Source organism: Squalius cephalus, assembly GCF_949319135.1.
Source record: "Squalius cephalus genome assembly, chromosome: 23".
In the NCBI taxonomy this organism is placed as follows: Eukaryota; Metazoa; Chordata; class Actinopteri; order Cypriniformes; family Leuciscidae; genus Squalius; species Squalius cephalus.
This window is the reverse complement of record NC_137144.1, coordinates 17,503,651-17,526,739: the sequence shown is the minus strand read 5'-3', so window position 1 is coordinate 17,526,739 and position 23,089 is coordinate 17,503,651. Positions and strand designations below refer to the sequence as shown.

The following is a 23,089-nucleotide window of genomic DNA, read 5'->3' as shown; positions in this document are numbered from 1 at the left end:
GTTTTGCATCACAGAAATAAATGATAATTTAAAGTATAATAAATTGAAAACCAATTATTTTAAATTGTAATAATATATCACAATATTAAATTTTTTTCTGTATTTTTGATCAAATAAATGCAGGCTTGATGAGCAGAAGAAACTTCTTTCAAAAACATTAAAAATAGTAATGTGTCCAAACTTTTGGCCTGTACTGTATATATATATATATTATATATATATATTTGTATGTATATTTTTTTTAATAAGTCGACTTATGTCGACAGTGGTTTCTTTTTATAATAAAAATAACCCTTAAATACTTAAAACCTTAAAAAATGTAATTGCTACTAAAGTGATTATGTGTATTATTAAAAAATATTATCAATTAAGTAACATATATATTAAATAAATAAAAATTCACCTTGAATTTATTTTCACCTTGCAGTTTATGTGTACAAAATGTGTCAAATATGGCCTGTTTAAAGGAGAGCCAAAAGCATTAGAGGTGTATTATGCTTGGCAGTGATCCTGCCATGTTATGATGGCGTTATATGGCAGCCTGAAGGTCATGTGGGAATTACCTGCAGATCCTCCATGCACTGGTAGAGCTGTTGGTTGGCTTTGGTAAGTCTCCTCTGAATCTCATTGCTCTCCTCTTTGGTCTGAAGAGGCTCTCTCTGCTCTACTTCCTTTCTGTAGAATTCAACATCCTGTTGCAGCTGTTCGTTCTGCAATAATGAACAAATCCATTATTCATCCTGCTGTCAAACATGATTTACAACTAAATGAGTGGATATCTCATATAATTACAAGGTTGCATATTATAGCAGCACTCTAAAATTAAAATATATTATAAAAATTACTCATTCCAATCATTTGACTTGCATTGATTCCTTTTCTTTAACTACACAGTGGTGGAACAGTCTCTAAGGCAGGGGTGTCAAACTCAGTTCCTGGAGGGCCACAACCCTGCAGAGTTTAGCTCCAACCCTAATTAAACACACCTGATCCAGCTAATCAAGGTCTTCAGGATTACTAGAAACTTCCAGGCAGGTGTTTTTGGAGCTGGTTGGAGCTAAACTCTGCAGGACAGTGGCCCTCCAGGAACTGAGTTTGACACCCCTGCTCTAAGGGCTTAGGAATAAAAATGTCCCGATAGACCAGATTCAGGACAGTTATAGCTTGCTCTATCAAGAGAGTGTTATGTTGATCATGTTCATCTGATTTTAAGCTATAGCTACATTGATTTAAATACAAGATAAAATTATCGAACCGGCTAATGCAGGTGAGGCTTTATTGAAATGGCAAGAATGAAAGTATGATCAACAAATCTAATAATATGCTGCACTATATGTCATATACTGTTTTCTAGCAAAAGAATGTTAATGAAGTTATAGCTATATCATTTTAAAATAGTATTCCAAATGAATAACTTAATGGCAATAACAAGAAAAATGTATATACAGATACATCACTAAAATTAAACAAAGTTTTAGGCAGGGCAAGTAAAAATGACTCCTTGGGAAAAATGTTAGTTTCAAATTAATGGAACTTAATGGAACACTCTAGCATATCCCAAACCAGATGGCGATTTTAATTTCTTCAAGGCCACATTTTGGTTACCAGACCAGATCAGACAGGAGGGGCAGTTCCATTTGACATAAACATGTTTCTGATAAATAGATTGGCTACTCTAATTCTGCCTAATCTGGGGTCTTACCTTCTTTGTAAGCTGCTTTATCTTGAGGGGCAGTGACAAGAGATGACAGCAAGGAAAGAAAAGGATAAAAAAAGAAAACAATAACAGGCATGCATAAAAAAAAAATAAAAAAAATGAAATGGTCAGTCAGGGAAATAGCTGAGAAGAGAAGGTGATTTAAGAGATATAATGGAATGGATAATTGAAAGTAACAGAACGAGGAAGATTTAAGATGTCCCCGAAAAAGCATTTGTGCAGGCCCAGAAAAGGATTGGACATACCTCTCTTTTTAATTTCCTATTCTTCTCCTCTGCCTCTTCAGCACGGACAGCCAGCTGTGTGAAAACATGCATCAGTCTGTTATCAATCCTGCAGCTACAGTATTGTTCTAATAAATATGACATCTTCGGTTGGATTAATAACCAATTCATTCAATTACTAATTTTATACTTTAATACTTAAAACATTATATTAAGCGGTGTCCCACATTTTGAATGCACACATAATTGTCTTCTTTATTATGAAAAAAAGTATGATTCCTTAAAATCATCACATGAACCTTTTCTCCAGCATAGAAGGAAGACGATGAATACCATTTTCTAAATTCTTACACAAATTTTAGCATTCATCAACTCAAGCATTCAACCTTGTTAAGTTATTGTAAAAATAGATTTTTTTCTTTAACTGATAGGAAATTTAATCGCTCTTGATGTTTGACGTATTTTAGGCTACAGTGTAATTGTACAAATAAGTATATAAACTGAGAATAATAATTAACAACATGTACTTCCTAGATAATTAGGGTTAGGGTTAGTTATTACTAAAGTAAATACATGTGACATGTAACAGGGACACTGTAATAAAGTGTTACCGAAAAATAAGTGTTTCTGGCACTAATTAGTACCCTATTTGTGGAAAGCACTGCCTACCTCCTCATTGACTTTCCTTTCCTTGCCCATTTCTTTCTCCAGCTGGGTCACCTCTCTCTCCTTGCGCTCCAGGTGACTCTCCAGTTGGTGGATCTCATCCCGGAGGAAACGTGTGTCCCCCCCTCCCACCACGCGCTGGGCCATCTGGACAGGAAGTGAGACGGATCCGAATAAAGCTCAAGACCCAAAACTCTCCATCTGTGACACTGGTGAGCTGTGCAGCTCAATGACATCTCTCTTCTTTTCACAACAATAAACATATTAAAGGAAATGTGATGTGTGGAACAATTATAGTTATAACAGAAAGCAACACGCAGGGAATTAAGCCAGTAATCCTCTTAAGTACTTGTACACAGACTGTTCACATAATAAGCACACTTGTATGCAATTATTAGTGAAATTCCTCCCTTACCTCCAGCTCACCTTCCAGTTTTAGAACTTTAGCTTTCAGCTCATTTTCTGCAATCATTTAATATGCAAGCATCAATATATTACTAAATAAATTGCACCAACATGCTATTCCAATAGATCATAAAATATGATTATGTTGTTTGAAACAATTACAGTGCTTGCAAAGCTCTAGTGCTTAAAGGGATAGTTCACTTTGAAATTAAATTTTGATATGTTTTAGCTTACCAGAAGGGGATCCAAGATGTAGGTGTCTTTTTTTCCGCAGTAGTTTCAATTTTGATATTTTTAGGTCAAACCGTTCTTGTCTGACAGTCATATCATGCAGGTCTATGGTCACGGTCTCAAAGAGCATGCACAGAGTCCAAATTAAAACAATTCCCCATCGTCCAAATTAAACATTTCCCCATCGTAAGTACACACTGATGGCCTAAGACACGAAACGAGCGGTTTGTGTGAGAAAACGAACAGTATTTATATCGTTTTTACCTCTTATAACACAACCACGTCCAAGTGATCTGAGGGCGCGGGCGCTTCCTGCTGTGTGACGTGTACGCAGACTGGTGCATAGATATACACTAGATTTCGCATTAAAGACATTCGTTCCAATGAACTGCCGTAGCCAAGGCGACCTCTAGTGTATATATCTATGCACCAGTCTGCGTACACGTCACACAGCAGGATGCGCGAGCGCCCTCAGATCACTTGGACGTGGTTGTGTTGTAAGAGGTAAAAACGATATAAATACTGTTCGTTTTCTCACACAAACCGCTCGTTTCGTGTCTTAGGCCATCAATGTGTACTTACAATGGGGAATTGTTTAATTTGGACGATGGGGAATTGTTTTAATTTGGACTTCTCTGTGCATGCTCTTTGAGACCGTGACCACAGACCTGCATTAAATGACTGACAGACAAGAACGGTTTGACCTAAAAATATCAAAATTGAAACTACTGCGGAAAAAAAGACACCTACATCTTGGATGCCCTTCAGGTAAGCTAAAACATACCAAAATTTAATTTCAAAGTGAACTATCCCTTTAATACCCATTCACATTCATTCACTCCATTCAAGCTTTATTAAATTATTTGAATTTCAAAAGCTAATTGCCATTGATGTCATATTTGCATTGCACGAAGAATTCTGATTGGTCTATCAAACCAGTGCATGATTTATGAATGAAAATGTATTTTTTTATTTGTGTAAAGAAACCTTACGTCAAAAAATGCGTTCATTTAATCTGTTGTTTCCTTGCCAGCACTTTGATTTTCAGTAGGAAATGCAAATCTAATAATGACTGTACGTACCAATTCTTGCTTGGTCCACACCTGCGCTGTCTACAACTTCATAGGCACATTTAATTTCATCAAGTTTCATCTGAGGGTCAGAAAAACATCTAATATAACATCAACTGCAGATGGCAAGACTTCAATGACCAGATAATTGAATTGAAAGAAATTCAAAGGTTTCCAAATGAAAGAGCAGATGTGTGGTGACTGTGCTATGGGAGTATAATAATGACAAATGTTTTTGAAACAAAAAAGCTTGTTGAATTGCACTACTTGAAAAAATATGCATTGCATTGACACTGCTTGCATTTAATGCATTGTATTTTTAGGGCTTGCATTTTTATGGGCTGAAATTCAACATGGTTGTATATTTAAGCTGTGAATATTTCAACATTTCACACACGTTTTCATTCATTATTAATACTTTCAATAATTTCATGGTTAATACAATGCATATTTTTTTCAAGTAGTGCAATTCAACAAGCTTTTTTGTTTCAAAAACATATGTCATTATCTTACTTCCATACGGTGCATTAGTCTTACCCTCAGGAGAGTTCGTGAAATTCTAAAGAGCTGAATCATTTTCTCTGAATCATCTGCTTTCAGGTCCCGTGGTTTGACCTACATGGGAAGGAAAAGCATGATTGTCAGACGAATCTGCTGGAAGTATGTTTTTGTCCTTAGCACATTCCAATAAGCAGATGTTAGTCTGGAAGCAAAGCCCAGGATAGAGATGTTCAACATTTTTTCTAGTTTAGCTGGAAAGGTAGAATTTTTTTTACATACAAAAATTGTAACTTTGCATTTGCACATAGTAACACTGAAAATTGTTTACATGTGTAAACAGTAAAATGAACAAATTTGACACAAATATACAGTATATATACACTGCCGTTCAAAAGTTTGGGATTTGTAAGATTTTTAATGTTTTTAAAATAAGTCTCTTCTGCTCACCAAGGCTGCATTTATTTAATTAAAAATACAACAACAAAATAACTGTAATATTGTGAAATATTATTTCAATTTAAAATAACTGTTTTCTGTTTGAATATATTTTAAAATGTAATTTATTCCTGTGATGCAAAGCTGAATTTTCAGCATCATTTCTCCAGTCTTCAGGGTCACGATCCCTCAGAAATCAATATAGGCCTACTGATTTGATGCTCAAGAAACATTTATTATTATTATCAATGTTGAAAACAGTTGTGTACAATTTTCTTCAGGATTCTTTGATGAAAAGAAAGTTCAAAAGAACAGCATTCATCTGAAATAGAAAGCTTTTGTAACATTATACACCACCGTTCAAAAGTTTGGGGTCAGTAAGAATTTTTATCATTAAAAATTTAGATCGTTTTAGATAGCAAGGATGCATTTATAATGTTACAAGAGATAATATTTCAAATAAATGCTGTTCTTTTGAACTTTCTATTCATCAAAAAATCCTGAATTTTTTTTACACAACTGTTTTCAACATTGACAATAATAATAATAATAATAATAATAAATGTTTCTTGAGCAACAAATCAGCATATTAGAATGATTTCTGAAGGATCGTGTGACTCTGAAGACTGGAGTAATGATGCTGAAAATTCAGCTTTGCGTCACAGGAATAAATTACATTTTAAAATATATTCGGTTTGGTTGTATATAATGGTCTTCGGTTGTTCAGGAAATTGAAAAATCTTTTGGGATTAAAGTGCCACTGGATCCCAGATTGTGTATCCTTGGTGTAAACAATTGTGTGCCGGAAACAAAAACAATATCCATAATGTTGTATGCTGCTCGCCTTTCCATACTTCATGTATGGATTAAAGAACACTCTCCTACTCTAACTCTTTGGCGTGAAAAACTCCTGTCATTGTTACCATACGAAAGACAGCATAATGTACTGGATGGAACTCTGGATACTTTTGTAAATGACTGGTCTCCCCTTAAAGACTATTTTGGACGTGAATGGCAAGCAATAATATGTATTAATATGGATTGAAAACAAGAAGTGTACATTTATTGGATTCCCCCCTTTTCACTCCTCGAAAATAAGTATTTAAATATGGTCTGCGCTCTGTATAAAACCTGTGTAGAGAATGTGTATATATGTGTGATACCTACCTGTGTATACATGAAGTATAAAATGGACACTGCTAAATAACTAAATGTATAATGTAATAGTTATTTTTTTATTTATTTATTTATTAATTTTTATTTTTATTTTGTATCTTGTTGTTGCTTTTTTTCTGTTTATGGTAAGAAGAAAAAAATGTGAAAATAAACAGTAAAAAAAAAAAAAAAAAAAAAAAAAAAAAAAAAAAAAAAATTATATATATATATATATATATATATATATATATATATATATATATATATATATATATATATATATATATTCAAATAAAAAAACAGTTTTTGTAATATTACTATAATATTTCAATATTACTGTTTGTTTTGTATTTTTAATCAAATAAATGCAGCCTTGGTAAGCATAAGAGTCTTTTTTTTTTTTTTTTTTACATTAAAAAAAGTACTAATATATATATATATATATATATATATATATATATATATATATATACTGCCGTTCAAAAGTTTGTGAAAATATTTAAAAAATACATAATATAATATAATAATAATATAATGTGGATATATGATTTAGGACACATTAAATGTTTGCTATAAAGTCCATATCCATTTTTTTCACATTATACATGTACACATACCATTAAAATCAATTGACAGATTTTCTCATCATCATCTCCCAGATCCTCTGGGTCTACTCCCATGAGCAGCTTCCAGTCTGCGGCTCCAGGCATCTTTCAGCTTCTGTGCAAATGTCCTACAGTGCTGGACTCAACAGTTGAACCTGGTCAATGTCAGTGAGATGTCAAGATTTTCTACAGAGAAATGTCATGCTAATGTAAAATATTCCAATCTTATCCATCCACAAAGGCTTCTCACAAGACACAATGAATACACCCTCATATAAAGACGCAGAATAATAGTATAATACTAAATAAAGGGTCAAAAGACAAGCTAGATATTAGCAAGAAATACAGACCTCAGAAAACACAAGATTAGCACTGTGCAACTGGTCACATTTTGTTTTGTTTGTTAGCGACATTTTGTTTGGTTTGTTAGCGACACTATAAAAATGCGTTTGTTAATGTCACACATGCACATTTTGTATATATTCATAAAAAAGACACTGTAAATAACGCATTCAGACCTTATTGATAAAACATCCTAGCCATCTTGTGTTCTCCTTTCTCCACTGCTTCTAGGCAACCAAGAAAACAGTCGTAAAGCGGAACGTCGTAAACTCGTCTCCGTGGGTCCTTTACGCCATACGATTTGTGACGCTCATAAAATAATCTATTATGCTGCACATTCATTTCTAGGGATATAATATGGAAAATGTTTATTAGTAGATATCTTTACATTGAGCTGATATTGCCTCAACATAAAGTCCTATAACTAGCGCTTTGTAATTCATAACTTTTATTCTGCCGAGAATTTTGACCCGGAAGCGGTTTTGTCCCTGTTATTTCAATGCTTTAGATCGAACTTGCTGCTTCAGCCAAAATAAACACACACATTCTGTTTTCATTTAGTTTTTTACCAGGCATGACAAGGTGAGTTGTCAATCTATTTAAATCCTGACGATCACTGATGACAGATTGAGACTGATTGTTTAAATGATTGAAGTCTTTGAATGCTAATGGGACAGCTTAAATCAGACATGATCTTTGATCAGACCAGTGTCTTGTAAATTTTAACCAATTTCTTTTAATCATCAGTACATTAATGTTATTTATTAGGAATGAATGTTGCTTTGATGTTTTCATAATGTAATGTATGCATTATCCGATTCATCTCAATGAAAACAAATGCTAACATAGCTAGATGGGCTGGTCATGATTTATGGGGGTGCGCCTTTCTCTGCTACGTTCAATCCGCAAGAATTATTCTATTATTACGATCATTCTACTGATTTATTACTGTATTTAGGTTTGCAACATGGTTGAAAAAAGTTCGAAACTCGCAATGCAGCAGTTTGATTTAAACAGGGATTTAAAGGTCATGGGAAATTTAAAGGGATTTTAAAATGGTTTTCCAGGCATGGAAAGGTCATCAAAATAAATAAAAATGTAAACGGATTGTGAATTTTTGTCGTGATTATATATTTGTCTATCTCTGCTCTGCTCTAAAATATTAGTACAATTATTTTCAAATAAATGTAATGTTAATTTTAGTTTAAGTTTTAGTAGTTTGTTTTGTGATTTTGTTTGTGAGCTTTATTTTTATTTCACTTGTAGTAATTGTAATACTTCTTAAACTTATTTAATTGAGTTGCCGAGTTTGTTTAAATTAAGTTTGATCCAGTTTTAAATTTCAGATTTATTTTAATGAATAAAATCAATTTTAATAGTTGTAGTTAACAACAATAACACTGTTTTGTACATCTTATGAACACTGTTTGTCAGAATTATCATCACCATTATTATTATTAAATAAAATAATAAATAATAGATTAGTAACATAACCTTACAATATAAGATATCGACCAAACCACAAATGGCAGTGACAAAAAATTGGTCAAAATGTTGACGCCGCCTTTGCGATTAAAAATAAATCGGACCGTAAATGGCGCTGTAGAGCATAGAAATCGTCATTGTCAACAGTCATCAAAAACATTTTTTAACCTCAACATGGCTACCTGAAGCCAATGAAGAATGTAGGGTGTGGCTTAGTTTACTAAAAAGGCTTGATTTCTAGATCAAATAAGTAATGAAATTTGGTCAATGTAAGTAGTACGTTACTCTAGGGAGGCTACATAAATCTGACGTCTCAGCCTATTGATGCCGCTATAAAATAACATTAAAAATCGCTCTCATTATGAGATCCTTGGTGTGTTTGGCTTGACATATTGTATACCATATTTTTCACCAAGGTCCTATGTGAATATATGAAGCCAGTTTTAAAATGCCTGGCATCAGCAATCAGATCTTTGAAATGAATCAAACCAGTTCACACAAAGGTCTGAATGATTTATTTGCAACATTGCCTGAATTCAAATGATTTTGTAATCATGTCAGGAGGCCAAGTTGTTACTTGTCTGCCTTTGCAGTGCTCAATGAGGTCTCACGTCAGCGATGGCTGTAGTGTCGTGGAAGGAGATCTGTCTTCTGACTGGACTGGTGGTGGGCTGCTACTGGAACAGCCTGTTCTGTGGTTTTGTGTTCGATGATGTCTCTGCTATCTTGGATAACAAAGACCTTCGTCCCACCACACCGCTGAAGAACCTCTTCCTCAATGACTTCTGGGGCACGCCTATGTCAGAGGTAGTACATCTTTCTTTTGCATAGTGAAGAATTTCAGCTTGCTTTCTCAAGGCGATATGTTTTTGTTTTTGGAGGCTCGTCGTATCCAACCTTGTCTTTTTCTCCAGGAGAGGAGCCATAAGTCCTATCGGCCGCTTACTGTTCTCACCTTCCGCCTCAATTACCTGTTCAGCGAGTTGAGCTCCTCGTCATACCACCTCCTCAACGTGGTTCTTCATGCCGTGGTGTGTGTCCTCTTTCTCCACTTCTGCCGTCTGCTCCTGGACCGAAGCACCAGCCTCATAGCGGCCCTGCTGTTTGCCGTCCATCCCATTCACACAGAGGCTGTAAGTAACTGCTATTATGTCATTTTAAAGTACCGCTATTATGCTTTTTTAGATATTACCTTTCATGTAGTGTGTAATATAGCTGTTTGTGAATGTAAAAGGTCGCCAAAGTTTCAAAGATCAAAGTGCGTTATAATTCTCCCAAAAGAAAGAAGCATTTCTGAACTGGCTGAAACGAGTCGTCAGTAATTCCAGTCTTACTTCCTGTTTGAATCTATGTAGGTTTGTTACAAATGTGCAAATGCCAGTCTATGGTCTTCATTGGCTGCCCACGAATGACTAATTTGACTCGCTCTCAAATTCTGTAGCTGAGGCCTGGAAAAGTCTGGTTGGTGTTGTTGGTACTGTATGTCGAGAAGATGCTGTTTTATGCGCTTTGCATGCACTTCCAAAGGATGAGGACTCCGGTACGAATTGATATGGTAAAGCCGACGCCATCATCACTGTTCGTACCAGTGTGTATTAAGTGCTGAGGAAGATCTTGAGCTGAAATTCAGATATAGTAATAGCCATTTCCGACATGCGCTGTAAGTGGTGGATCAATCACAACAGACTGGGCCATCTGACCAATCAGCAGAGCAGAGTAGACCAATCCCAACAGACTTGGCCATCTGACCAATCAGAACAGAGCAGAATAGACCAATCACAACATACTGGGCCTTTTCACCAATCAGAGCAGAGTAGGCTCTCAGAAAGGAGTTGAGAAAGGCCAGATCCTTGATCGAGCTAAATTTCAGAAAGAAAAAGAGGTGATGCTGCTATTTTATGAGAAAATTAATGTGTTTTTTGACCTTGGATGCATTTAAACCTAAACCCTTAGCGTGCTATACCTGACTTATGTGCATTGACCTTTTAATAGTTTTTTATAATATCAGTATTTATTATGCCGCAGGACACTGTATAAGTCATAGTCTATTTTAGTCCGTTGTTGTTGTATAGAAAATTCTGACTTTATTTGTAAGAACGGCATTTCTTTGTTTAATACTTGGCTATGCTATTTGTACATTTATCTATCTCTGTCCTGTCTTCTATCGCTGTCCTGTCTCTACTGTTGCAAACCGTAATTTCCCCATTGTGGGACAAATAAAGGTTTTTCTTATCTTATCTGATCTTAGACCTTCAAAGCAAAATTAGAAACCATTCAAATAAAAGAATATGGTCATTTAACAGATTTATCAACATGTTTTATGCGTCTGACTTGTGAATGAACTCCAGCTAGTTTTCACTACTTTCATGTAAAGTTGCTTTATTGATCCTGATGCTTCTGGTTGAACTTGATATAATGTTGAAGTTTCCTCCTTGGTCATTTTGCCTTTGTTGCTTGGCACAAAGTTGAAGAACAAACACTTCAACATGAATGAAGCGACTTTGCAGATGCCGCCTCATGATGGCAGTAATAGATAGAGCTTCATATCCCAGTGTGCATTGCATGTAAACAGTTTTACATTCCAATGGAAACAATGTTTGATATTGAGCTGGTTGGGGGATTAGTCCCCATGTGGGTGACATAAGAACTGAAGTGTTAATCTGATCTTAGTCTTTCTCTAAAACACAATCTATCATTGTGCTTATCTTTAGACTGTCTATAGAAATAATATATAGTACATTGCTTTGTATAAAAAGTTGAAAAATACCACAAGGGGTCTTTCATGAACATTTCTGAGTGATGATTTGAGCAAACAAATCTTTTGTTTCAAAGTTATGAGTCGCTTTATTTTGATTAGCTATTCACAGAAATGCACAAACCCCAATGCCATTTTTGTTACTGAGGTATAAATAAGACACACTATAAAACGGCTTATCATAATCTAATTTAAATGTAGAAATAAAGTTTAGGAGGAAAATTTGATAACGCTTTGACGTTCAAGGTCACTAATTAAATAAGAAAATTTGCGACATTGAGCATGTTAACTCGTCCAAAGTTCAAATTTTGATTCCATTGAAGCACCAGCCTGATGTATAAACGCTTCGTACGCACAGAAATTGCTTTGAAATGTGCCTACACAATTTTTCCATGCACGTATTGGGATTCATAAACATAAACTTGCCTTAAATATGTGTGCACCATCCACACACTCAGTCTAGACCGTGCTTACACACTCTTTTACTGGAGTGAGCGAAGTAATTAAGTTAGCAGAATGATTTTAAACACTCTTATCATTTTGATATACACATTTAGATGAAATATTCCACTCTCATTAATGGAGTTAAGCATTCAAATTACATAAAGCCATTATCCAGAATTTAAATTAAATTTTTATGAATTTAGAAGAAATATTTGTAGTTGATGTGCTGCTTTTGAACACTTTTCCTTTGGCATGTTATGTTTTAATGTCAGCGAGGAGTGCTAGGCACATTACAATTCTTCTTTAAGCTAAAGCACAGAACTCATCTTCTGAGAAAATATTTCTTACGTGAACAGAAGAATTTGAAGGAAACTGTCAGATTTATTTTGTCAGTGAGTCAGACAGTTGTATTTACACCGCAAAAAATAAGTAAGCCTATCTGTTTCCATTAAAAAATACTAAAAATATCCTAAAATATGTGTCAACCTTATAGGCAAAATGTAATAAATTTGATCTGTTCAAAACAATTAAAAATAGGCTACTATTTGGCCAGTGGAAAAGAATGAGAGAAACTCTTCTCTGAAAACTTATTTTATATGGCTTTTATGGATATTTTGATAGAGTATTTATTCTTAAACAAGACAAGGACAATTCATGATTTTTAATCTGATGGCAGAAATGGCATTTATAGTCCATATGTTATATTTCCCTAATGTTTTGTAGCCTACCGTTAAACGTGGTATCATGAAGATGGGAATTTGCATATGGAAATTATTCTGTCGTACTGCTGTACATATGGTTTTATAAATCTGAAAACTTTTGTGCGTACGAAAAATCTAGCTTTTGTGTGTACTCAAACTTTTAGGATGAAATCTACGGGAAGTTTTACACATGAGGTCTCGGACGCTATTTGAATAGAAGTTGTAGACATCATGTTTTACACAAACTTGTGGAGGTCATGGAGTTCGAGTACTGCTGTCATTAAAACAAAAGGAGAACAAACTAAATACTAAGACAATCTGAAATTCAGGTTATTTTTTTCGTTCAAATTATGCGTACACTGTAGCTGTACGAACAGAGATCACGATTCTGAACGAACAACTAAACAAAACAACTTAATCTATTCGAGATTCTGACAAAATGTTAATTGCTGCAGTCTTTTTAAAATGTTTATTTAATCTGAATTATTTTAAAAACTGGGGTCCCATTCAGTCAGTTCACTTGGTACAACAGATGACTATGGGATATCTCGCTCTAGCGCCATTTGTTGAAGACACCTTTATTCATCCCTGGAAGGCCAATGATGCATGATGATGTGGGCTGTGTTACCTACCTGCCCACATTATATATATGCAGTCGCTTGTGTCATTCCCTTTGTTCTACAGCTCTTCACTGCGCTGCTAGAACACCATCACGTCACATTCACAAGAAAACCCACGGTTGTGACTCTTGTTGAAGAAAAAAGATACGTTTTTAGCTCGAGTTTAGCACAGCTAACAAATGGCTAATAAACTTTTTCATGTGAAATATCTGAACATAAGTTCTCGCCCCTGTCCTATGGCATGTGGGTGTTTATGGTATACTCACGAGCACTGTCCAGTGTGTTTGGAATTGTCCACGCTTGGCTGGATCTCTCCAACACCGTTGCATGTGTGTGCTGCCGGCAGCTTTATCATTTCACACTTGTAACGCATCCTCAGTGGGTCAGTGGCCAGACACGGTACACACTTGTCTTCAAGTACTGATCCAGATGCGGTGATCGTCATTTTTTGGTGGTCGTTCCTTCGTGTGGAGACCGAGGAGTGTCATGTAGTGTTCACAGCAAGGTTCTCCTAGCTGCCCTTGAGTCATTTATCTCTATCGAAGAGTGGCAACAAAGTTTGTTGGTAGAGTGGCCTTACAGATATCAGATACAGATTTGACTCCTGTACAAACAGTGGTGAGAACTCGCCTGTCGATCTACCCAGATTGAGTAGAAATGACTCTGCAAGTCAATAAAAGAAAATTTGTGATCTGCAAGATCTGCAGGATTATGGACAGGAGTGCTCCGCTGGGGTTGAAGGCCCTGTCACATGTATAGTTCTGGACTCCTCTGTATGCATTCCTGGGTCTGTCACTGATTTGGTGGCTTCTTGCTGGCCAGCGAAATCATGGTAAGCGAGCATCATGACGTTGCTGTAAAGGACACCGTGGTGTCTTTCTCTATGGAGGGACCTGCTGTCCCAGGCAGGAGGCAGATTCTGCACCCTCGGCAGGAACTGTGGTCTTTAGGGGCCTACCTGTCCTGTTGAGAGAGGGAGAATCTGATTGTAGCTACAACACAGAGTGCTTGGATTCTGAAGTGCGTTGCGCATATTTGAAGCTTGGTGCAAGGGAAGATCTTTATCGCCGTATCAGTGCCCGATTGAGGGTATACTGATTTTTTTATCTTAAGGAAGGTCACTCTTGTTCCACGCTGGAAGTTTTGGATGGCCGATTCAACTTGTCATGAGAGGATTAAGGGTTCTGCGGTAAAGTGTACACCTGCTTGCCTTTCGGTTCCTTAAAGGTCCGGGTATACTTCTTTTTCCGCGATCCGCTCTGTCTCTAGCATAGTCGAGAGAGCGCAAGCCTTTCAAAGTATACTCCTTTTAAAAAATTAATTTCTGGCAGGGAAACGTCATGGGCATGGTTTAAGTCTTTTGAGCGGCTACCAGTTGGGCATTACCGCACATGTTTGTCCGGTTTACCGAGGCCGTCGCTCCCTTGAAAAAGGAAAAGGGGTATGTAGCGATGCTGTTCCCTTACATTTAGTTCAGCGACTTTGCGGGGTGTGAATATATGTCCCATAGTCATGTGCTGTACCGAGTGAACCGACTGAATGGGAACAATGAGTTAAGCTTATAACTACTGTTCCCAGAAGGAGGGAAACGGGGTACAACTCCTCTGAGCCCCGCGCACTCAGAGGCTCGATGAAGAGCTGGACTGAACAAAGGCAATGACGCATGTGACTGCATTTATATGACGAGGGCAGGTAACCCCGCCCACGTCGCCATGCGTCATTGGCCTTTCAGGTGTGAATAAGGGTGTCTTCAGCAAATGGCGCAAGAGCATGATATCCCATAGTTGTTGTATGTGTTGTACCTCGTTTCACTGCTTCTGGAAACAGTAGTTATATGCGTTTGAATCAATGATTCAATGAATACTTTCATTACTCAGTTAATTTTCATTTAGGAATGAGATCGCGTGGGTGTTTAAATCAAGATCGCGATCTTTTAACAATTAATCATTCAGCTCTAGTTTACACTATTATTTGTAATACAAAATTGCATTTAAGTTAAGAGTTTTGCACTGTTGGTCTCAGTTTTTTTTTTTAACCCCACTGATTGTATATAACATTATATAACAATTAATTATAACATGATTATCTTATATGACTGCTTGCATTATTTTTAGCAAAGGTTCTCACAGGATGAATGAAAGGGAAAAATTATTACTGCTTTACAGCTTTGATTGATTGCTTAAAACTGGTTCCTCTTGCACCTGTCACATGACTCTTCCTGGCATGAACATCCCTGTCCAATCTCATACTTTGCTTAATAAGAAGCACTACTGTAAAAACATGCACATATGACATAAGTCATAAGACATTTCATTTTTAAGTCTTGAGTTTGGCACATTTTGATCGAATGAAACTCCCTGTGATGAGTGTTGAGAGATGTGCACATGGAGCTGTTGAAATGTTTAATCGCGTTCCTTCGGTATGTGCAGGTAACAGGTGTCGTTGGCAGGGCTGAGTTGCTGTCCTCCATTTTCCTGCTGGCTGCTTTCCTGGCATACACCAAATCAAAAGGAGCCGATCACTCCATCGGTAAGCGTAGCCATCGCATAACCGCATAATCCATGCATACATTCACGCTGCAACAAGTCCATTCCTAGGACATGACGCGCAAGCTGTGACTCGCCTCCCATTCAAAAGCTCACTCAGTTCCCCACCCAGAAGTCTTGAGTACACAGCTCCAGTTTCACAGATCGATCAAATTGGCATGTTGTTTCTGACTTGATGTACTACACAACAATTATTATATTATACTGTCAACCTCCCACTGTGATTCTTAATATTTTTTTAACAAGAATGTTAATCCCGTCACAATATTTTTGTTTTTACCTTGTCCAAGGTGTGATGACAAGCGATTATTTTCTTATTTTATTTCATTTTCATTTCTTTTGTTCATCTTAAATAAGCCGTCACCTTTATTTAAAAAAAAATTGCATGATTGAATAGTGCATGCAAGTGTTGTATTGTATGCTAAGCCAATGTTCTTTACATATTATAGGTCATAATATGACCTATAATCCGCATCATTAATGTCTTAGTTGGCACAGTGCTAGGCCACCACTGTTTCTGCTTCTGGACTATATATTTATTTTTATATTAACATTTATATTAAGATTGTTTTATAAATATGCATTTATGACTGTCAATCAATATTAATAATCAAATTAATTATATGATATGCCAATCATTAAATTGAATGAATTGCAAATAATTGCATATATATCAATATTAAGCTACCATATTGTTACAGACAAAAACATTGAATAGGTAAAAGTAATTTAGCAATGAATATATTGGTCACTTTAAGTCTTGTTTCTTATTTTTGTTCATGTCTTTGACTGTTGCATCACATCTTACAGCACGAGTGCCGCATTTTTGAGACACCACTACATTTAAAAACAATCTCTAGATCCCCATGGTCCGTTCTGTTCCATTCTGTTGCACTCCATTCATCCGTTTTCGAACACAAGAACACAGTCATGTGAACGGCTTTTGATGTTGGGAGTGGTTTGGCAAGTCACATTGGGATAATTAATCATGCTAAATTAACACGTTAAATTGACATCTCTGTTTATGTTAAGTGTTTTTCTCTGATTCTCTTGAAAAGACTTGTGGGACGATATTCCCCAATTTCCCAATGAAGAACAACACCAGGCTCTTTTCCTTTGCTGATCTTTCTTCCACTTTCTTTCATCTGAATGATGTTTGAAAGATGCATAAAGTTACTCAAAATCCATTGAGTACTTTTGAGCCATGAAGTACACGCATATGAGATGAAGACTTAAGTCATCTCACTTTCCTGGATCATCTCTGTGTCTTCAACTTTCTCTTTCAGTGTGGACTCCCATCATTTCAACCGTATTCCTGGTTGCCGTTGCCACGCTATGCAAGGAGCAGGGAATTACTGTTATTGGGATATGCTGTATTTACGAGGTCTTTGTTTCCCAAGGGGTAAGAATGACATTTATTCATCATCTCGTAAATAAAGGACGTGTGACATGCATGGTTAAAGCCAATATGATCTGCTATGGGGTCTTGGGATCAAAAGCTTATTTGTTAGAAAGTTTAAAAAAAGACAACTATTTTGCTTTTAAGGGAAGTCATAAAACATCCTTCTCTTTTTGATATTATATTAAAAGCCCTATTTTGTTGGCAGAAAGACAGAGGGAGAGTGAAACCGCTACCCAGATGGAAAGACTTAACGCGTCCTCATGGGATACAGCCTCACACGATGACTACAGAAATATTTGTACACTTTTGTCTGTTGGTGTCACTATCTTGACAGTTTAATACCAAAAAAACCTTGAAACAAATCTATCGATCTGCTAAATGCATATTGTTGCGGTGGAAGAAATTCAAAAAATAAATGTATAGCAAATAAAACGGTTTGCTGTATCAGTGGGAGCAATTTCCTGTGCGGTTTTATTATAGTGTCAAAAATATGGGGTCTAAGGCTCTAAATCCATCTCTCGCATCTACTTCATTGGCGTTTTGACAGTCACTAGTTAATTTGGTGTGAATATAAAATACGTTTAAAAACCCAGAGGGCATTTCTGCGTTGAGTTTTTCGAAGAAGAGTGTGAAAATCAACATTGAGGCATCAGCCAAGTGATAACCAACAGCTTATACAGGTTTCTTATCTGATACGACATTCAGTACCTTCTGCCCGGAAAAAACTATTCATGATATAACTATTTTGTAAGTGACAGTTGAGTAAATAACTTCAGGGCAACATCTCTCATTTCTAATAGCAGTGAAACAAAACAGCAAAGTCTCATAGTTTTGTTAACCACAAGTCTTACCAGATGTGAAAACACCCTGTTGCCTATTCCGTTTAAAACAAGCTACAGGATTTCAAAAATCCAAATTTTTGACGCACTGACGCGAGTTAGATGCTGTACACATTGCATGTCACAGACATTAAGGATGCAGTGTCCCTTCAAAGAGTCTTTTCAAATCATTTTCATTTTAATTGTATATCTATTGTTACCAGCTAGCAGCCGATTAGCATCTGTGTTTGAATATCAAGTGAAAGCCACTCAGCCACATTACGTTCATTCCGTCCATTAGCGTTCGGATGTTCCCCCGGGGTCTTTGCTCTTTTGACAGCCTTCCATTCGCTTTGCATTATGCAATTACATTTTTACATAATGGACTGTGGTATAGCCGTTTTATGTGAGCTAGCAACTGAATGAATGTAAGCAGCTGTTGTTTCTGACAAGAACTTGAGGTCTGTGGCTCTTTGCCTTGGACAAATCTTTGCTCCGTTCACCCCGTACGCAGCCCTCAGTTATGCCTCTAATTCAACCCATATGCATGAGTAGCCCATTGACTTTGATGTTTCGCTGAAATACATGTAGCTTAAGTAATTACTCTAATCGGCCTAAGTCGTTAGAGGTGCAGCATTTAAAACGTTAATGTATTAAATGTAATGTTGAGCTAATGTATCCGGAGCAGAGCCAATGTGGCGTGTGAAAGTTTCGTTGCAGCGGCCTCTAACGTAGCATTTATCGCTGTGAACTGTGGGACTGTGGTCTGGTGTTTAACCTTCTAGCAGACAGATTAAGCTGTTGTGGTCAAATGGGAGGTGTGGGTTTGACTACAGCATGTATTGCATCTCTTCTTGTCATCGTTTACTGTCTTCTCTACAATTTTGTCAACAAAAATGGAAAAAGCCCTAAGCAATATATAAGAATTACAGAAAGTTATATAATTATTACTAGTTATTGAATTTGAATTTATTTTTGAATTCATTGAATTTATTACAAACTATATTTTATGTATTTAATTTATTCTTATTTAATTATTACTAAATAATACTTTTTAAACTTTTCACTTAATACTTTATACTATTTTATATACATGACTATTCAAAAGTTTGGGTCAAGTACGATTTCTTTTTTACAGAAATGAATACTTTTACAAAAAAATTATCAAAATTGACAGGACACATTTATAATGTAACTAAAGATGTTCTTTTAAACTTTCTATTCATCAAGGAATCCTACAAAAAAAAAAAAATTAATTAAAATGAAATATTAAGTCGCAAAACTGTTTCATAAGAAATGGTTCATGTTGACCAAGAAAAGCTATTTTAAGTATTTTTCAGTAATTTACTGTATTAATTTACAAATAAATGCCTTGAGTATGAGACTTCTTTCAAAACCATAAAAAAAATATCTTACCGACCCCAAACTTTTGAATGGTTGTGTATATATGTAAATTAAATTGTAAAAATGTAAAATGTATTTGATGGTTAAAATAAATAAAGTGCACATATATTAATTAAATATGTATTTCTATATAATTTGTTCTAAATATATTTATTTATATATTTTTTTCTTAATCATATCAGTCATTTTCTCCTTGTTTTTTTTTTTTTTTAATACAGTTTACTCTGCCCATGCTGATTGACACCCTACTTCAGGTGGTGAGAGGAAAAGATGGTTTTCCCTACGCTGTCCTCCAGACCCTTCTGAAGCTCATTGTCCTGATCATCAGCACACTTTTGCTGGTCATCGTCAGGGTGCAGGTCATTCAGTCCCAGTTGCCAGTGTTCACCAGGTGAGACCAGTGAAACCTCAGTTATGTACAATTACTTTACATTGAAAGTGAAACTGAATTTTCAGCATAATTTCTCCAGTCTTCAGTGTCAAATGATCCTTCAGAAATCATTCTAATATGCTGATTGGCTGTTCAAGAGACATTTATTATTATTATCAATGTTGAAAACAGTTGAGCTTCTTAATATTTTTGTGAAAACCGTGAGACGTTTTTCAGGAGTCTTTGATGAATAGAAAGTTCAAAAGAAAACATTTATTGCTTAATTAAAATGATAATAAATATAGCTGCAAGCAGCAATTATTGGGGACAAGCACAAACAAGATAAGTCATACCAACATGGCTGGGAGCATCAGACCAACTGCAACAACGAGCATTTAAATACATTTTAAGATGATTTTAGGCACTAAATGCTGTCACTGGTAATGATTTAATGATTCATCACTTTCGACCAATAGGTGGTGCTGTGACCAAATTGATGTGGTGGGGTCAGAGTGGGGTGACAATGCCACATGCTAAGTTTGGTGTCAATTAGCCAAAGCATTAAGGCTCAGAGTCATTTTGGCATCATGCCTCAACTTTGTTGCTGCGAGATACAAAAACGGTTTTGTCTATCGAAACAAAATCTATAACTTTTTGTTGGCACAGTCTGAAGATGATCTGACGGTCTCGGAGGAGTTAGAAAAAGTAGGTTTTTAAAGAAAATCAAAATGGTGGACAGGAAGTTTGGCTGACTATGGCAAAATTGGTATCAATGTTCTCTGCATGACCCAAGGAATCTATTAAGACCTTCCTTAAGAAGGAATCTTCGGTGTTTGGCCCCTATTAAACATGCAGCGCATATATTTATTTGATTAAATCACAGCTTTTGATTTGATAATCGCACTAAGCCATATTGCGATTTCGGTTTTATTTCAATTAATCATGCAGCCCTACAATGCTCAGCAGTATGGAATCCAGCGTGGACAAATGGTTTGTCACTGGGAACTTGTCACATCAAGCATGGAGTAATGCACAATCCCAAGTGGCTTATTGCCTTATTAAAAAGATTTATTACTGAACATTTGGTTTTAAAAAGGAAATGGTTATGGTTTCATTGGCCAAGCAAAAATAGCATCAGAATCAAATAGCAAGGGAACGATGTGACTAATGAATGTAAACATGGTATCATATTATGGGAAAATCATTCTTAATAGTATATATTAAGCTTTTGAAATGATGAGGGAAGTCATGATGCTTTTATAACCCATCAACAGCCTGGCCCTGAACTGAACATGATCTATATATCATCTGATCTGGAACCACCCCTATAAGAGTCCTTAGATAGTGATCACTCTGCCCACCCTTAAACAAAAGAAGCATCTCACTGAATCCAAGAGCTCTGTGTAAAATGCCTACTCCCGTCCTCTGATCATCATCCCTGGGGAAGTTGATTGGGATCTGAGTTTAAAATCCTTTTGGATTTGTCACGGAAGCGATCGCTAATCTCAAGACATAATCCATCGACTGTCTCCGACCGTCTGAATTAGTGTTATCGCACAGCTCTCTAGAGACATAATACACTGGATTAACATACTTTCGAAGTTTATTTTGTCCCTGTGTTGTATTTGGAAATATTGTGATTATATTGGAATGCCCCTGCCAAAACAAAAGCATTCTTCTTCCAAGAGATTGGATTTATGACAGGGTTGTGCAAAGGATTTTATTTGGTTTTTAATACTTGAAGTTGGCTCTCCCACCCTTCAAACCTCTCTCCCAAAACACACCCTACTATGAAAGCCAAGTGATAAACTTCAGTTTGTGTCCATTTCAAACAGCGGAAACAGTTTGCCTTTGGAAAATATTTGCTTCGAGCTTAAAAGGAGGAACATTAACGTAGCAACTGTTTTTTAGTGAATACTGAAAGCCCATGTCAATGTTCTGCACCTCTTTTTTTTTTTTTAAGTGTTTTTTTTTTTGCTGTAGCTTGATTGGTAGCGCATGACACTATCAATGGCAAGGTCATGGGTTCAAATCCCATGGACATTGTATACTGATATGTATATGTTAAATGTGCTGCCAAATAAATAAATGTACAATTTGAAACCTGTTTTTAATTCAATCAGGATGCTTTCATTTCCTGTTATAGTGTTCATAGTCGTCATTAACCAGAGAGTGTTGCTATTTAATGCGGTAAAGGCCACCATCTTTGAATGGTTGTGATTCAAAGAACATCAACACTTTATTTAATCTGTTTTGTGAGTCTTGAGCTAGAGTTAATGGCCTGTTGCCGCAGATCAGTGTTGCCAGCTTGGCAGCATCGTTGTTCTGGTAACTTTTTATTTTTAGCAGCCTGATGCTTATCATTCAGTCTGGCTGTTTTTCAGTGTGGCTTGAACCCTTTTAAATCTCTCTGTGGTTTTACATGCATATGGAACAATGCATTGTAGAATAATCACCATGGGCTGAATTCAACAAAAAAAAATCTCTAAATGAATGCACTCAAGAAAAAAGGTTTTATTTGCTTGGAAATGTTTATCTTGCAGTATCATGATCTGAACACACATTCTAAGGGAAGTATGTTGCAGAATTTAATAATGGGATTTCTTTCAATTCCAAAATTGCGATTTCTATTTTCAAGACTTTCAAAACTTTTTTAACCATTAAAACAAGGCTGTTAAGCTATCGTGTTTGTTTAAAAAAAATGTAATTCCTGTTTGCAACCTCAATTCGAATTCAGAAATTGAATTGGACTGTAAAAAGCATTTTCATTTCAATACTGCTGTCTATTTAAAAAATATTTTATTAATTTGAATTCTTTTTTAATCGGTTTGAGGGAATGATTCAATGACTCACTCATAAAGACTTCACTTGCTTCATTACTGGATGAATCAGCATTTTGAAATGAATCTCTTGAATAAGTGATTCAATGACAAATACATTTGGGCAGTGTCTGAAAACTGTAGGCACCATTTGTGCACGAAGGTACCTCACGTAACTGATTTCGGACAGACTTCTATGGCAGCGTATTGGTTTATTGATATACAGCCAAATAGAGCATGCTTTGGTTATAACTAAGAAAATATTTAATACTACTACACTAGTAATTTCTCGCTAGAAATTACATCAGAAGTGGAAAACATACATTTACACACAAACTGACCACGAACAACAACTTTCAGACGCCATCTTAATT

General features: G+C 35.9%; 2 protein-coding genes across 2 annotated transcripts in view; one reads left to right on the top strand and one right to left on the bottom strand.

The window, feature by feature from the left end:
* cep290 (centrosomal protein 290) overlaps nt 1-7,582 on the bottom strand; it is a 32,492-nt gene extending 24,910 nt beyond the window's left edge. The window contains exons 1-10 of the mRNA XM_079859768.1: nt 7,528-7,582; nt 7,022-7,164; nt 4,851-4,928; nt 4,326-4,395; nt 3,023-3,069; nt 2,611-2,754; nt 1,963-2,016; nt 1,703-1,723; nt 564-710; nt 404-457 (exon numbers count right to left, since the gene is read on the bottom strand). Of these exons, the coding sequence (XP_079715894.1) occupies nt 404-457; nt 564-710; nt 1,703-1,723; nt 1,963-2,016; nt 2,611-2,754; nt 3,023-3,069; nt 4,326-4,395; nt 4,851-4,928; nt 7,022-7,114 (708 nt within the window). The 5' untranslated portion in view covers nt 7,115-7,164; nt 7,528-7,582. The remainder of the gene's footprint in view (nt 1-403; nt 458-563; nt 711-1,702; nt 1,724-1,962; nt 2,017-2,610; nt 2,755-3,022; nt 3,070-4,325; nt 4,396-4,850; nt 4,929-7,021; nt 7,165-7,527) is intronic.
* Nucleotides 7,583-7,629: 47 nt separating this feature from the next.
* The window catches only part of tmtc3 (transmembrane O-mannosyltransferase targeting cadherins 3), a 41,615-nt gene continuing 26,155 nt past the window's right edge, over nt 7,630-23,089 (top strand). The window contains exons 1-6 of the mRNA XM_079860251.1: nt 7,630-7,933; nt 9,430-9,643; nt 9,751-9,969; nt 15,786-15,885; nt 17,189-17,304; nt 19,745-19,917. Of these exons, the coding sequence (XP_079716377.1) occupies nt 9,455-9,643; nt 9,751-9,969; nt 15,786-15,885; nt 17,189-17,304; nt 19,745-19,917 (797 nt within the window). The 5' untranslated portion in view covers nt 7,630-7,933; nt 9,430-9,454. The remainder of the gene's footprint in view (nt 7,934-9,429; nt 9,644-9,750; nt 9,970-15,785; nt 15,886-17,188; nt 17,305-19,744; nt 19,918-23,089) is intronic.